We start from the raw sequence: 16474 nt of genomic DNA, 5'->3' as shown, positions 1-16474 counted from the left end.
ATTTACTCTCAAACAGATTGCCTCAATGTGTAGCCTTTATTTCTAAATCCACTAGAGAATACAGGGAGATCAAAAGATTCAGGCAGTTCCTTTCCTTTACTCCTATGTTTGCCTAAAGCCTATCTACAAAATATAAGTGCCTCACGAAGACCAGATAAATGACACCTAACATAGCTCCCTACTCCACAACTCATCTTAATTCATTAAGTCTTTATATAAGGATTTGAAACAGTTTCACAAAGCTTTATTTTAAAATGATTTCTAGAATTTGTATTAATGGTTGGTAAGTACGTAGCAGTCAGTGCCCACAGTACTTCTTACGAGGCTACACCAAAAGCAAACGCAGCATGACTTGCTGATTTTGACAGATTCTACAACCAAAGCAAATTCTTCAGCTATAACAGAGACGTTAAAATTTACCCACTCTGACAGGAAAGAAAAGACCTGAGACATCTGCCTGTCACATAGCTTCTCCTTCCTAAAAGTATTTTTCCTAACTCAGGGAAATGAGGCCTCAGCTCTACAACTTTTACATCAATACATTTATTGATGACTTCATTACATACGTACAGTTTCTGACTTGCAAAATCAGAGTAAAATCTGAGTAAAACTTGCAGGCGTTTCAACTGCTTCAAACAATCGCCTAATTATTAGAATAAGGAAAGCTCACAGCTGACATTGCAGCATTAAATCTCACCTTCTAATCCTCGCTGCACAGGAGTGCCACTGACACACCAGCGGTTGATTCCACTTAAACGCAGTGCCATTTCAGCAGCCTAGAAAAAAAGGCAGAAAGAAAACCCAAATATTACTATTTTCAGACACGTGTTCCCTTACTTCTTTTTGTACAGACTATATCTTCAGTCTAAAAAAAAAAAAAAAAGCATATCTATAAGCAGCATCAGTATGAAAACAGGTAAGAAGTTACTGAGCTTTTCTGAAGGTAACCAAAAGCTGATAAAAGCCATGTCCACTTTGAAGAAATCAAGTGCAATCAAATGTTCACAAGAAGCAACAGTTAGCAAAAGCAGTGTATGTAAAAAGAACACTGTGACCTACATACCACTATGTAAGCAGCGTTCTTGTCTTCTCGTCTTGGACAAACACTGGAAAAGCACTATTTAAAATTATCTGCCTCTGCAGACCTAAGAATTTCTAGAAATGCTGTAGATTATTTTAGCTTCTAGATCCAAGCTACGTATCTAAGCCTCTGAATCATGCTACAGAACAGGTTAGCACTGTTCGAAAATTATCAAACAGTGCATACAATATGATGAGCTAGTTCTTTGAACTGTCAGTATAGATTAGGCCTTTTTGAGCTGGATATGTTTCACAGTCTGCTAAAATTTCAACAGAAGAAACATTTAATAACAAAAATATCCAACAGAAAATGTACTTCGAAAGAAGATACAAGGACAAGTGACCCATGCACAGTGAATGTTAGAAGCTGGGGGATGCTTATTTAATTACTTACACTAAGCCTGTCAAAACCTTTTCATAGAATCATAGAGCTGCTCAGGTTGGAAAAGACCTCATAATTGAGTCCAACCATGACCTAACCATACTACCCTAACTAGTACCCCTCCACTAAATCATGTCCCTGATCACCACATCCAAATGGTTTGTAAACACATCCAGGGATGGTGACTCAACCTTCTCGCTGAGAAGCCTATTCCAGTCCTCAACAACACATTCTGTAAAGAAGTTTTCTAACCTAAATGTACCCTGGCACAATTTGAGGCCATTTCCCCTTGTCCTGTCACCTGTGAGAAGAGACCAACCTCACTCTAGCTGTAAGCACCTTTCAGGTATTGGAAGATCAATAAGGTCTCTCCTCAGCATCCTTTTCCCCAGACTAAACAGCCCCAGTTGCCTCAGCCTCTCCTCATATTCTCCAAGATCTTCACAAGCCTTGTTGCCCTTCTTTGGACCTGCTCCTGCACCTCAATGTCCTTTCTGTACTGAGGTGCCCAAAACTGAACACAATACTCAAGGTGAGGCCTCACCAGCACCAAGTACGGGGCAAGTTTACTTCCCTAGTCCTGCTCACCACACCACTCCTGATACAAGCTAGGATGCCATTATTGGCCTTCTTGGCCACCTGGGCACGCTGCTGGCTCACAGTCAGCCAACTGTCCATCAGTACATGAAGGTCCCTTTCCATCAGCCACACCTCCCCAAGCCTGCAGGGTTGCCTGGGGTTGTTGTGACCAAAATGCAAGACCTGACACTTGGCCCTACTGAAACTCATACAGTTAAACTTGGCCCATCAATCCAGGCTATCCAGGTCCCTCCATAGTGCCTTTCTCCCCTCAGGCAGATCAATAATCCCTCCCAACTTGGTTCAGGTTAAATAACAGATGACTGGGAATGTCATACATCATACCTTTGCAGTTGTACATTCAACCATTTGTGCTTCATCAAGGCAGATCCTCCACCACTCCACTGCTACTAAGGGGCTCGGGATGGCCATGTACCGCTTCTGGTTCCTGAAACGGCGCCCATCTTCACTGTTGCTATGGGGTATGTCCACATAATTCAGTTCAGTACGGAGGACATCGTATGTTGTGATAACCACATCCTGCTCTGCCAACATGTGTGGCTGCAAAAAGCCATGCTTCTTCACACCTTGATACACCTACATTGATTAGCATGCAATAGTATAAGTGAAAAGAATTAATAATAAAAAAGCAAAAACATCAGTATAGCTTAATACATGCATACTTTCACAAGTGTTCTTCATAAAATAAGACCTGTATTCATAAAGTAACGTAGTGGAGAAACTTGAATAATACAGATAACAAGTGCAACACATTGATACAAATTTTATGCATCATTATTTACAAATGTACAAGACATCAAACATTGATTCTTTTTTTCTCTTTTGAAGCAATTTTATGATTTGCTACAACAGTTATTTGTTGCAACAGTTGCAGGCAAGATTTAACATTCTACTATGTTGTAAGTACTCTGTCAGTCAGTGTCACATGCTCTCACCTCTCATTTGTGGCATCTGGACATCACCTTTCTCCTCTTATTCCCCTTATCAACCACCCCATAAGAATTCCACAGAAATGAAGGTAAAAACAGTACTATGCAATAAAATAAAATGGTTCAAAACAAAATGATACTTTGGGCAATCCCTTCTCTACAAAAACAATCTTTAAAGAGAGTCATGAAACGGAAAGAATACCCCAGGGAGAAACAATCCCTGTGCACCAATGGAGTTCTATTATAAATCCTTCATAGTGGTGCTTGTTCCAGTATCAGTGTTTTTCTTATCTCCCTCATCATTTTAAGTTTAATCCTTTTGGAAACATACAGCAGTTTAAAACAACAACAGAAACAAAAATTACAAGTTAAATCAAACATTCTACTATGTTTCCCCATTATCTCATTCTGTATCTATAGAAAACACACCTAATATTGTCTCAATATATAAGAATATCAAAGCACGATAATGTGTGGCACAAAAGACAATTTAACCAATAAAATATATTTAGCAGAAACACATTTTGTCATCTTCAGCACTTCTAGCTAAGCGCAATTAGCATATGAGATGCATAGCAACTGACTTGTTAAAAGGAAAAAAACCAACACATTATTCCTCTTGTTTTCTATTTATCTCACGAATGTACCTGAAAATAACAGATATCCGTTGCTTACTTCAAAATGTTAGCAATGAGTACATCTTGCTATTCACCTGGACCTCTGTATATTAATCCCAATATCAAAATATTTAAGATTTTCTTCTCACAGATATAGGGATATTCCCCCATCTTCTTAGAAAGAATCTACAACTCAGTTTCATCTTCAAACAGTGATTACCTTTTTGTACTTCTCATTCTGAGACTTTATGATTACATAAACATTTCAATCAAGACAGTTTGTTCTCATCTAAAATTGTCTATGAACGCTTGTTTTTATTAAGAATACCACACCGCCTCCCTAGTCCTTCAAAGCATAACAAAACTTCAATGTGCTATTAAGACAACAAAGAGTTAAAAATACCAAAATTTATTTGATCCTATGAATCATTAATTCACCCTCCCTCTTCAGCCCTTGATCTGTTTACCTTCCACTGCTAATTTCAACTGTTTATTCTCACTGTCACACTGCAGTAATCTCCTTGTTCCACATTTCTGCTTATGCCAACAAAGTTTTTTGTCAACTGAAATTAATTCTTGCAGAAAATTCTTGTTCAGGTTAATGCACATGAAGAAGGGAGAGAGAAAGAAGACTAAAACCAAAATGCTGAAGCACAGCATACTCACAGAAGCAACTACTAAGAAAAAAACAGCTATCAAAGTCTAATGATCTCAGCATTCGTGAACAGATTTTCTGGAGGTCTGTAATATCACCAAGCTTTGGCTGTTTCCACAGCAGCAGGAAAAGACAGCCTGCTGCAAAACAAGGCCTAAGGATAAATTATAATTCCTCATTCTATTATACAAGATCATTACAATTTATACAGGTCATAAGCAGTACAAAACATGTTAAGATGGGAAAGTGGTTCTTTGAAATGCCTCAGCTCTTTTCATGCCAACTTCATAGAAAAAAAAATAATAAATGGAAACAGCAGTGAAAGCCAGCGTGGATGGCTTACAGTTAGCAGTTAAAAGAAAATGTAAGCTGCATCTTAGTATGCAAGACAACACTATTTTAAACAGCTGACATCCAGTATTTAAGTGGTTTTACTGCTACTATTCTGACAGTTTTCAAAGCCAGTATAAAACTTGGACTGGGTCCCAGGCAAACTGCACAGGTTATGCATTTGTTAGCTGTGGCACCAGAGCTAGTTGTCTAAGCTAGTTATAGACTACTCACACAAACAGCTGGCCTAGATTTCAGTTGTACTTTGGTCGTCCATGCAGATATCAGATATATTCCTAGACACACGGATTCCTCTCTTTATCAACTTACAACTACTACCATTTTATTCAAAAATAAGGGACCTGTGGTTCTCTGTGCACTTAACCATTACAAATGTTCTTGCTTATTATAAACACGATGGACAAGACTTGACTACATCATTAACCATCTAATAGCTTGCATTGGAAGGGACTTTCAAGATCTTCAGTTCAATTGTTTGCCTGATTTAGAAATAAATTAATTTTGGTAAAAGATGATGCCTACTCTTGAATACTGCCTTAAGTATATTAAAAAAAAAAAGTACACTCCTTATCTACTGAAACATTAAGAAAAAACACAAAAAACTAGGAACTAAATTGGAACTAAACGAGAAGCAACTGTGAGGGAGCTACGGGCATACCTATACAGCTGACTGCTGAAACATTTCTATAGTCAGGCCTCTCTAAGTCAATCTCTAGGAAAAAAAAGATATAACAGCTTTCCTTCATAGAATTCACGTTGTTCTTATTACATGAAATTTGCTTCTATAACATAAAGACATCCAGTCTGCTGTGTAGTCTCCCAGTGATCAACCAGTAAAAAAATAAAATAAAATAGAACAACTAAATGCAATCACAGTTTGTTCTGGAAACAAATACACTATGTGGTGCCAAAACAGAAGTGTTGGCCTAATAGAAGGAAATACAGACTTCTAGGAGAGAAGACAGTCACCTCTACACTTTACATAATACAGATAGGAAACTGAACCTTGATAAAAACTCTCCAGAATATGAAGGTATTTCATCTTACCAGAACTCGAAGAGATGATGACCTCACATGCCTGTTGATCTCATCTACCCATTGATGACAAATGGAACTTGGAGAAATGATCAGAGTTGCTCCTGTGGAAACTGGTTTCATTGCCACAAGGCAGTGGGGACAGTAGAAGGGCTTGATTTTCAAGTTCTCCTCTTTATAATTTACACATTCTGCATGCTGCCATAAATGGCATTTCAGGCACTGCACACGAGCTTTATAGTCAACCAATCCAAGCTCACCACAGATGCATTCAAAACGATATTCGGAGGTATTAAATGGAAACACAGAGCTAGTCCGTTGTATGCTACTGCTAGCATGTTCTTGTGAATGTGAAGACCTTGGGATTTCCTGCTGGACATCAGCTGCAATTTTAGAAACATCAAAATCAGAATGACTACTAACGTCACCGGAAATGAGGAGCTTGCCATGCAAGTCAGGAGATTTTGGGACCACAGCTTTCTCCTGAGTGTTATTCTCTTCCATAGAGTTCTCATTATCCGTTTCAGATTTCCTGTCATTTTTGTTAGTTGCACAATAATCATGTTCTTCTGTGGCAATACATGTTTGTAGAGGGATATTAAGGACACCTGTAGAAGTGACATCACTATCTTTTGATTCTTTGGTTTGAGTATTAGCATTAGACAACTGCTTCTTCTGAATCCTTTCTGAAGTCTTTGCTATCTACAAAGTAAAATTAAACAAGATTCTCAGACTTTCTCCTTTTATTAAGAGAAAGAAAAACAATAACATCAAGATGTTGATTTTAATACTTTAAATAACTGAACCCTAAAACCAGACATTTAATGCTTATCAGAGTTTACCACACAACTTCATGGTAAAAACCAACAAAACTGCCTGCTTCTACAGCAGTATTTCAAAAGTATTATTACAGATGTAGTCAAATGTTCTTATGCCAGATGTAACCTTCTTACAATCTCGGGTTCTTTGAAGAATTTCAAAGCAAGTGGTGCAGGTTTTGTTTTTAGAAATAAGCTAGCATCACAATCGGCACACACAGGCAACACAGCTGATAGTGCTATGCAAGCAATAGAAAGATCCACCTTCACAACATTCATGCAAGTAGCTACTGAAGCAAGTTGTACCTGTTCTTTGGTTTTCTCTCGTCTCTTCTGTTCCTTGTAATTCTTTCCCAGCTTGAAAGACCCAGCCAGACCATGTCCTTTCACTTGTTCTACTACTTGTTCCGCAATCAGTTTTTCCAGCGTTCTTTTGAGGAGCCGTCTATTTCTCTGTATATCATACCTATATACAGCACTGATATACTTAAATATTGCAAAAATGGATGCTCCTTTCTTCACATTCATTTCCTTTACAGCTGCTAACACCATCACTCTTAAGCCTGTATGTAAAATCAAAGTAAAAAAACTACAGATCAGAGAAAATTAGAATGGCCTTGGAGAATGAATATTAAATGATCTCCAAACACTATCTGTGCTCATTGAAACAGAAGAAAAACAAGTGTAGAGGCAGTAGCTCTGATTATGTGCTTTACTTGCAGTAGTATTACAAAGCACTGTTTTTCAGATGAGGCATGTGCACTCCAAGACACTACTGAGTAACAATAAAGTCAGTCCTTTCTAATTTTCTTATTGAAGTTTATTAAGACAATGTATTTCTGTTTAACGAATAAACTCTTAAAAAATGACCTCAAGGTACATGCAGTTCTGTAGCACAAGCATCTGAGTCAGTAACTTAGCCTTTAAATGCAGATCACCTACTTGTAGTACACAGTCTTACACCGCAGTGCTTTGCAAAAGAACCACTGCATTCTGCAGAAGCAAAGAGTGCCCCTGAACTCACAATCAATGGCCATGAATTATGCCAAGAGCAAAATGTATTAAGTCATGAAAAATACTTACTGGGATATTGTATTTTTTCCTTCAATTTAAGTTCCATTTCCCCTGCTTTTTTCTTTTTACTTCCTTGTGAAGGTTGAGGTGGAACAAAGAAGTTCACAAGCTTACCCTAATGCAGACAACAGCAAACTGTTATTGGCTCACACCTTTTCACAGTAATTCCAATCTCAATTTATCCTTTTAGATTTGAAAAAAAGCTTGAGCTACTACAGAAGTACACAACCCTATGACTTGCACTCACTAATCTGCTCAGCTCATTTTAAATATCCAGAATGATATCCTACTCCATTCAGCTTCTTGGTAAATAGCGTTCAGCATTCTATATTGGTAACTGAAATAGAAGAGCGGCCCACCAATGATGATCTTAAATCATCCTTATTTCTGCACGAAAGCTGTGTCTAATAGATGTTTAATACTCACTAATAGAATGAATGGAAGGGGAGGGTTTTCCAACATAGCAGATTCAGTTCCATATTTATATGCCCCTGGCCTGTGTATAAACTTCTAGCAACTGCTGGCTAGTCCCTTTCAACAATGGGAACTGCTACTCATGCAAACCACACCAGTATTTATGTCACCAAGCAGGACACACCACAGAGCTAAAGCTTCCACTGTATTTGAATCCAGCTTTCATTTTGGACTTACAGAAAGCAGAAAACAGTGAACACAAGAGAAAAAAAAGCAACCCAAAATTTCACTAATTCTGAAAAGTATTTTCTTTGTAAACACTCCCACAGTTTTCTCACCTCAGGTAATATTAGATCATCTTGTTTAACGTCTTGTCGGGTGTGAGTCAGAATAAGAGCCAACACTTCTACTGTTTTTCCAAGACCCATCTCATCTGCCAAAATACCTCCAGGCCACTGAGGTCCAGCAAATGGATATTCGCGGATAACACTGAAATTCAAGTATATTCCCAAGTGAAAAATCACCAACAGAAAGGTGTGACAGAAGCATGTTTTGAGACAAACACACGGTACAGCTTCAGTAAAGCAAAGTCACTAACAAGTGATGCCACTCCTTGAAAAGCTGAGCTGATAAGAGCTAGCAAGCTTTTTGGGTCTTCATACCTAATAGAGATGAATGCATATGCCATGTCTTTTTGCATTTTTCCCTCTGAACAGACCATCTTGATAAACTTAGTATATTATAGCATTAGTCTCTCCCTCTGTGTTTATATTTACTTAAAAACCAAAAATTTACTACAACAGCAAAGAAGCAAACTAGCAAGACTCTTTCCTAACCAAAGTAAAAGAGAGCAAATATGTAGGTTGCTCCAAAGGTAATGCCTCCTATTTGATTCCTTGGAAAATGTAACAAATACAAAGAACACAGTTGCAGTATTTGATAGCAGAAATTTTCAGCCATAAACACTTTTTCAGCACAGTCACAACCACGCATTTTACCAGCCATGAAAAAGAACTTGCATGCAGCAGTTGCAAAAATCTGCACCAGCAAACCCACTGCCTTACTGTACTGACATCCACTGTTTGGTCTCCATTAGTGTCCAGCAAGCATCAATGAATGTCAATGGGTGCAAGTTTTTCTGTATAGAGGAATTCAGTTCCACATCTTTGCTTCATCCACCCTTCTGTGTCAGACACCATGTTGGCCGTGGCAACAAAATTTAACTGAACGCTGGTGGGAAATTCAATCTCTACAGCCACATAATGGGCCAACATAAAATAGGAAGCATTACTTTCAGATCAGTCCTCATAAACGCAACATCCAGCATTAACAGAAAACATTATATTGCCTCCTTCCTTTAACTTTTAGAAACATTGAAAGAAAAGGCTGAAGACTAGCATTTTTTTTTAAATTAGAGCAATGATCTTGTAAATATACATCTGTATTGAAATTAAGACAAGCAGCTTAAGAATTATGTCCTCAATATTTACTTATTTAGCCACATGTTATATAAGCCAGTTTGCCTTTAAAAATAATAATAATTTAAAAATAATAATAACAATTAAAAATATATATAAAATCCTTGAGGTATTCTCAGAAATAGATAAGCACAAAAACATACCACCCAGTAAAGGGATTATAGTAGATTTTCTCTCCATCCAGAGTGATGACCTCTCGCCATAAGAAATGCAGTGCATTTTCTATAGAGAAAGAGTTCATGTTACTATGACAAAGATTTCTCCACAAACAGCACACTAATTAGAACCACTTACACGTAAACACAAAAGGCAGACATATACCTTCACCATGCTTGGTGTGCAACAAGACCAAACACCTGCAGTTCAAAGCAGGTTTATTTTCTCATCTACTGCACTACCCAACAGCTTTTACAAAAATAGTAATAAAACAATTAATGAAATTTCTAATGGAATAGCAAGAAGACATTCTACTAACAATGCAATGCCATTTTCCTTGATTATACAAGTTTTCAAGTCCTGTATACTTGCCACCACCTGGAGTGCTTGTGAAGTTCTCCCGGTGAAGCATCCAATTCACAGCTTCACTTTGGTATGGCCTTAGAATGGGAATTAAGGCAGGATGCTGCACATCCTCTCTCAGTAGTTGGACATCCTGCTGATGCGTATGCCTTACAAAGTCATAAAGCTCTTCAATATTTTGCCGCTCTAGCTCCATGTCAGATTCTTCCTCATCCTCCTCCAACACATCTACATACACAAGAGATGCATTATCATTCACTTTTGGTCAACTCTTCAGTAAGTTTTGCTGCAACTTATCTAAATAAGAAATGAAAGCAAACCTCAAAACCTCTTTTAAACATAAGTCATGATTGCACCTGACAAAGCTACCAGCAGTTTCCTAAAAGCTAATGTTAACACACTATGGCCATTACAGAGATGTACATAACCAGTAAAGCTCTTCCCTTAAGCACCCGAGGGAGGTGGTTGAGTCACCACCCCTAGCTGGGTTTAAAAACCATTCAGATGTGGTGCTCGGGGACATGATTTAGCAGAAGGTTGATAGAGTTAGGGCAGTATGGTTAGCTTGTGGTTGGACTTTATCATCTTTAAGGTCTTTTCCAACCTGAGCAATTCTATGATTCTATTCTATTCTATTCTTAGAATTCAGGAATAGCATGACCAGGTCTTATTTGATAAGCACCTTCTCCTAAACACTTCCACCTCATACAGGATCACAAATAACTTACATTTCAGATTAAATCACAGAATCATAGAATTACTCAGGTTGGAAAAGACCTCAAAGATCATCAAGTCCAACAGCAGCCTAACCATAGTACCCTAAATGTGTTCGTCTTCTTAGAGAAGGACAGAGGGGAAAATAACTGTGGGCAAAAGATTTGTACATTTCCCAAGAAGTAAGCCCTTTCTTGATAAAAGAACATATTAAAAACATCAAGAAATATCTACTCAATCAGCCTAAGTGTTATTTTTAAATTATTTATCTGGTTGAAAAAATGGCAACAGTGTGACAACACGCGAGTCTTACCCTTTGCATCACTGTAAGAAATCCAACAAATCATACTTCAGGAATTACAATCTAGCTTCAAGAGATGTACATCTAGGAGACTTAGAAAGGTCTTGTATTTCAAACAAAATCTGCATGTATGGGCATATGCAGAACTTCAGCACCGTAGAACAAATATTCATGAAGAAACTCAAAGGTCAAAATTTTAGGAAACCAAAGTAAGATCAAGCAACAAACGACTTAAAGGACAAGTTCCAACAATGTTTTAGGTCTCAAATAAAAGGAATGGTACCAGTAAAACAGCTTTTAGTACTTACCGAGGAACAGCTGTACAACTCTGCAGCTCAAGGAAAGATACAAAGCCCCTCTAGAACTGGAGAGAAACCCACTGTGTAACATTCTTCTCAGAAAACTAAAATTAAACCATCTACAAGGACATGAACAGGATGGGTACACTGAGGAAAATAAGTACTTAAAAACAAAATGTAGGGATAAGGGCAGACATCTCCTTCATTTGTGTGTAAATCCATAATGCAATTTTCAGTATAATGACTTTAGAATACAACTCGAATGAAAGTTTTGCCACCAGAGTTGTTGTGTTGGGCACTGACCTAGGAACAAATGTTTAATGAGTATAGTTCCTCTGTTTTTTAAAACAGCTCCTATGTAACTTGGATAAGTCACCCTAAATCTAGTCAAACAATTCATAAGACTTCGTGAAAGTTGCATTTACTCCCTAGATAGCAAGGTCTCAAGCTTCTATATGCCTCAGTGCCTTATCTGCAGAGAAGAAAGGTTATATGTATAACCATAAGTTAATTAATATATGATTAATGACCAGATATTAGCACAGGGAGACTAACAGTTAACAATATTACCTAAAAACACAGCTGCTCTAGAGGGCGGGAATAACTTAAAAACGTCCCTTACATTTAAAATTATTAAAGCGACAGTTTTATAATTCTAATTATTCATCAAAATTCAATAAAATCACATTACCTGGAATTATAAAACTATAGAACTTTTCCATGAGTTTTTGAACCAGCTGATTAGCTTTTTTGGGTCTTCCACCTCCATCACTGAAAAACTCTGGTTTACTTAGCCCTGCTTCCAGAAGGTAGATTCCAACCTAAGAAATGTTTATAAAATTAATCATTTAATAAATTAGCTGGACACCAAGAATATTATAATCAGAAGAACATGAAAATAATAGTGCTAACCTTAACTACCAAATTTTCAAAATCAGCAGAAGCAAACAGGTATGATGAACTGACCAAACTAGCTTTGTGAAAGATACAAAATGTCATAGCCAAAAGTTCCCTTGATTCCTTTAAGTAATATAAAAGTAGGAGCGCAACAGTAAAAGGTAATTTTAGGGGAACAAAAAAAAAAAAGACGTGAAAAACATCTGCACAAGCATGTAGAAACTGTGTATGTCATCACATTATAAAAATACAATAGCTGCCAGACTTGTTAGTGGCTTTACTTTCATGTGCGTGTATGTATATGTATGCATTTATGTATATGGTATTTATACATGCATAGATATATAGTTCCAACTGAAAAAAAAAAAAAAAAAAGGAAAACAATACAAATGAATATAGGAATCAATACCTTTAGAGCTTGACCCTCTCCAGGTCTTTGATAAAGTCCAATTATCTTTTTATTTTGCAACCACCTCAGGCCTTCCAATATTTCACAACCTAAAGCTGGTTCCACTGAGACAATTTGCCCATAAGCATCCAGGCATTCTTTGGCTCCATTACTGTACTCTTCTTCACTTCTTTTATGGACACAGACCAGCAGGTGACTGTCAGAGTCTCCTCTGATTAACGTAAAGCCCCTTTCATGGAATTCCTCACTTGCAATTTGCTCAGAGGGAAGATAAAAAGCAAGTTCTCCCAATAAAACTTTCCAGGACCCATCCGCACGGTATGGCAAGACTACAATATTTAGCTGTACTGACATGGGAGTTGAGGTGGAATTAGAGTCTTCACCATCATTAGCTGTCAAAAACTTCTCAGATTTTGAATGACTGTCATCTTTTTGAATGAGATCTTCATCAATGCTATCATCATTTATAACAAAGAAGGATGCAGAAGAAGTGCTGGGACCTGGAACATCACCCTCAGTAGTCAATTCATCATCTAATGTTATCAACTCATTTCTCCGGTCCTCATGCATGTTCCAACAGAGCAGTTTCTTCTCCGCCTCATCTATCTTTGATGGAGGCGCACGCTTTCGACGACTACTCATTTTGTCGTTTCTCTCAACGGTATTTTCAGTCTCTGTGAGATAAGTTAATATTAGTCAGTGATAAGTACTGCAAAATCAAATGCCCACACTGAAAGTTCACTGTGCAGGAGCTGCCAAACTCATTAGTAGATTGTTTTACAGAGCATCTCCTGTTCCTATGCAAAAAAAAGTGGACACCAAGCACTTTCTTTGAGCTCTGTTTCATTCTGCCAGACAGTTACAGAGCAAGATCAACAAGAATGCTGCATTTCAAAGCTGTTACTGAGACTCTCGTGGGACAGATATAAAAACAGAAGCACTGGAATCTCTCAGTGGTAGGGGTGGTGGGAGACACTAAAAGAGACATCACAAACAAGCATGAAGGATGAACAGGAGATTTGGAGGCGGGAGTGGAGAGAAGACATATTTTTTCCTTTTCCTTCAAAAATTGCACGGGAAGTACACTTTAAGCAAACTCAGCATTGGGCTTCGTCTCCAGCCTATAGTTTAGAGCCCAAACTCTCAAATACTGTCCTTAGAAGTCCTTAATGGCATTCCTAGAAGTATGAAAGACACGACCTTCCCAAGAACCTGTACATCCTGAGACCTGAACATACAAATTGCTTGCAGCACAGCACTTACTTATTCCATGTGCATTTCAGTGGGACCAATAAGCAAAGTAAACACATCTCCTTACTAATTCTGACTAACCACAAAGCTACATCCAGGTACTCCTCCAGCTTGGGCACTAAACACCTTTTTAGTGATAAAGTACTAGAAAATAATGTATGCTTAACATGTAAACTGTTTACGCTGAACAAGAATTAATGTGCACAGGAAGCAAATTAAGGAATATTAGACTTATCTGGGAAGTAACTACATACACAGGACTACATGGTCACGCTTAAATACAGAAATAAGGAGTCACCTTTTTAAAATACTACTTTCTGACAGCTGTAGTGGTTTTTCTAAAGAGCCTGAATGCAGTAATAATTTTTTTACCTCACATTACAGCACTTTCTTCAACAGTAAAGACAGAAAAATACTTAAGACGTTCATGCCAATTCAGCTTCTGCATATGACTGTATATGAAACATGGTCACAGCTGGTAACAAAACACTGGATGATGCGGATCTAACCTACTAACTCCAGTATTCCATACTCTAACGTTACGGGGTAATCCCAAGAAAAGCAACCAAACCACCTGACTTTTGACAAACCTATAAAAACCAAACATCCTTCGTTTGAAATGGAGGGTTTCCTTACAAACTACTTCAACAATTGCTGCGTCTGAATTTCAGACGTATAATTAAGGATTGAAACACCTCCGTTTTTCCAACATAGCACTCAGGAGCGACGAGAGAGTCGCTGACACTTAAAAAAATCAAGCCCCAAGAGGCAGCGTGTATCAGAACCGAAGCAGGAAGATTGCAGCCATCGGTGCGGCTCCTTCGCACCGGATATTCCCCAGCTGGTCCGCCCCCCCCCCCCCCCCCCCCCCGCCCTCAGAGCCCAATAGGCCCGTTCCCCAGAGGCTCCCAGGAGGGCCCCCGCCAGGCGGACTTTTCCCACAGCGGGGACTCGGGAGGGGCCCCGGAACAGAGCCAACAGCCAACGCACCGCAGGGTGAGGCGGCGTTCCGCCCTCTCGCGCAGCTCCTTCCCCGCTCAGAGCAGGGCCGTGCGACCAACGTCCGGCAGAGGAAGACCGGGGAGGGGAGAGGAAGGGAGGGAGGGGAGGAGCGCTTCAGCCTACAGTGAAGTAGGAACGACCCCGAACGGGGGGGGAGGTGGGCACAGCGATGCGCGCGCACCCGCCCCGGCCTGCCGGGCAACCAATGGAATCCGCGGAAGGTGACAGCTCGTCCCGCTCCGCCCACGAACGTAGCCGGCAGCGTGACAGCGCCGAGGCTGCGCATGCGCAGTCGGCCCCCGCTGGGTAAGGAGGCGGGGAGTTTGTTGTTTGCCCACAGAGGGGCGGAGCGGAGCGGGAAGGAGGATGAGGCCTCCGGGGCGGAGTGCGCAGGCGTGTGGGGGGAGGGATGATTGCTGATGGGGCTGGTTAAGTGGCAAATATTCTTTCGGCAAGAACTAGGCGCACGTTTATCTTCTTCTGAAATAAGCAGATCCCCGCGTGTGCTTGTAAGAGCTGTAAATAAAGACATTGGGAAGTCATTTAAAATCGGAACTTCTTTTAGCAGCTGCTCAGCCCATTTGCTAGTCTACAAATGAAGCCAACCGGATTGTTTTTGTGACTGATTCTCTACTGTTCCCAGCCGTAGTGCTTCTGCGATCACAGAAGAGCTGCCCGGCACTGGGTAGGCAGCACAGAAGGAGCATTTGGGATGCTCGCACCCTTGTGGCAGCAGGTTGACTGCTTTATTCCTCTGTGCATGGGCTGCTGTGTGGCCACTAGATGCTCCTGCATGAAAACTAGCTTCGAAGTCATCACTTAATCACATTTTACAACTGTAAATTTACAGTGAAATGGACAACTACTACATACTCCCCATTATACATCTGTAACCAGAGTAAGATAGCAAGGGAGACGAAGAGGAAATAACCTGCTGGGAACATTCCTTCTAACAGCTGAAAATAGAGATGTCAGAGCTGTCTGTGCTTCCATCAGGGCAGGGTCTGCAGCCCACCTTGTCCCTCCTCCTCCCCCCCAGTCACCAGCAGTATGGCACCAGGGGGCTGGGATGGGCTAAGGCCTGGGCATGGGCTTGTGGTGGGGCAGGGCTGTGGGCAGCTGTAGCCCAGCCCTGCTGTCACCTTGCTGGGGACAAGAATTAGTGGTCCCAGTCTGATGTGGGGGTCCTGTTAGTCTGAAAAGCTGAAAGTTTGGATAATTATGAGTGCAACTCACCACAGTATCCATGATGTGATTGATCTCTGGCTGGGAGAATGCTGCCCAGCCCTGTAAGTAGTGTGTGTGAACCTGCCCTCACATGGGGCCTGGGCATTGCTGCACACATTGGTGGTTTGGAGTTGCCTTGGGAGCTTTTCTGTCTTTTCGTGACCAAAAGGTCTCATTGGATGATCTTTTTTAGTTATTATTTTTAAATGGAGGCCTTGATTTTCTGGATGTGCCTCTTTGGGAGTTAGCTGTTGACTCAGTAAGTGAGAGGACGAGCAATTCCCGCTTTGTGCATCCTTAGGAATTTCTGAAGCTGCCATGTTTCACTCCCACATCATGGCAAGCAGCCATATGCCTGGATAGACTGTTCTCACCGAGGGATGACACCCAGGATCACACTGTAAGTTGTTAACATCAGGTTT

At 39.9% G+C, this 16474-nt stretch overlaps 1 protein-coding gene across 1 annotated transcript in view; it reads right to left on the bottom strand.

Moving 5' to 3' along the window:
• Window positions 1-14973, bottom strand: part of SHPRH (SNF2 histone linker PHD RING helicase) — a 42913-nt gene extending 27940 nt beyond the window's left edge. Inside the window, exons 1-11 of the mRNA XM_072331809.1 lie at window positions 14814-14973; window positions 12573-13246; window positions 11958-12087; window positions 9968-10180; window positions 9577-9655; window positions 8294-8444; window positions 7551-7656; window positions 6774-7030; window positions 5662-6351; window positions 2387-2638; window positions 698-776 (exon numbers count right to left, since the gene is read on the bottom strand). Coding sequence (XP_072187910.1) covers window positions 698-776; window positions 2387-2638; window positions 5662-6351; window positions 6774-7030; window positions 7551-7656; window positions 8294-8444; window positions 9577-9655; window positions 9968-10180; window positions 11958-12087; window positions 12573-13214 — 2599 coding nt within the window. The 5' untranslated portion in view covers window positions 13215-13246; window positions 14814-14973. The remainder of the gene's footprint in view (window positions 1-697; window positions 777-2386; window positions 2639-5661; window positions 6352-6773; window positions 7031-7550; window positions 7657-8293; window positions 8445-9576; window positions 9656-9967; window positions 10181-11957; window positions 12088-12572; window positions 13247-14813) is intronic.
• Window positions 14974-16474: the final 1501 nt, after the last annotated feature.

Source organism: Excalfactoria chinensis, chromosome 3 (genome assembly GCF_039878825.1).
Source record: "Excalfactoria chinensis isolate bCotChi1 chromosome 3, bCotChi1.hap2, whole genome shotgun sequence".
In the NCBI taxonomy this organism is placed as follows: domain Eukaryota; kingdom Metazoa; phylum Chordata; class Aves; order Galliformes; family Phasianidae; genus Excalfactoria; species Excalfactoria chinensis.
This window is presented reverse-complemented; position numbering and strand designations above follow the sequence as displayed.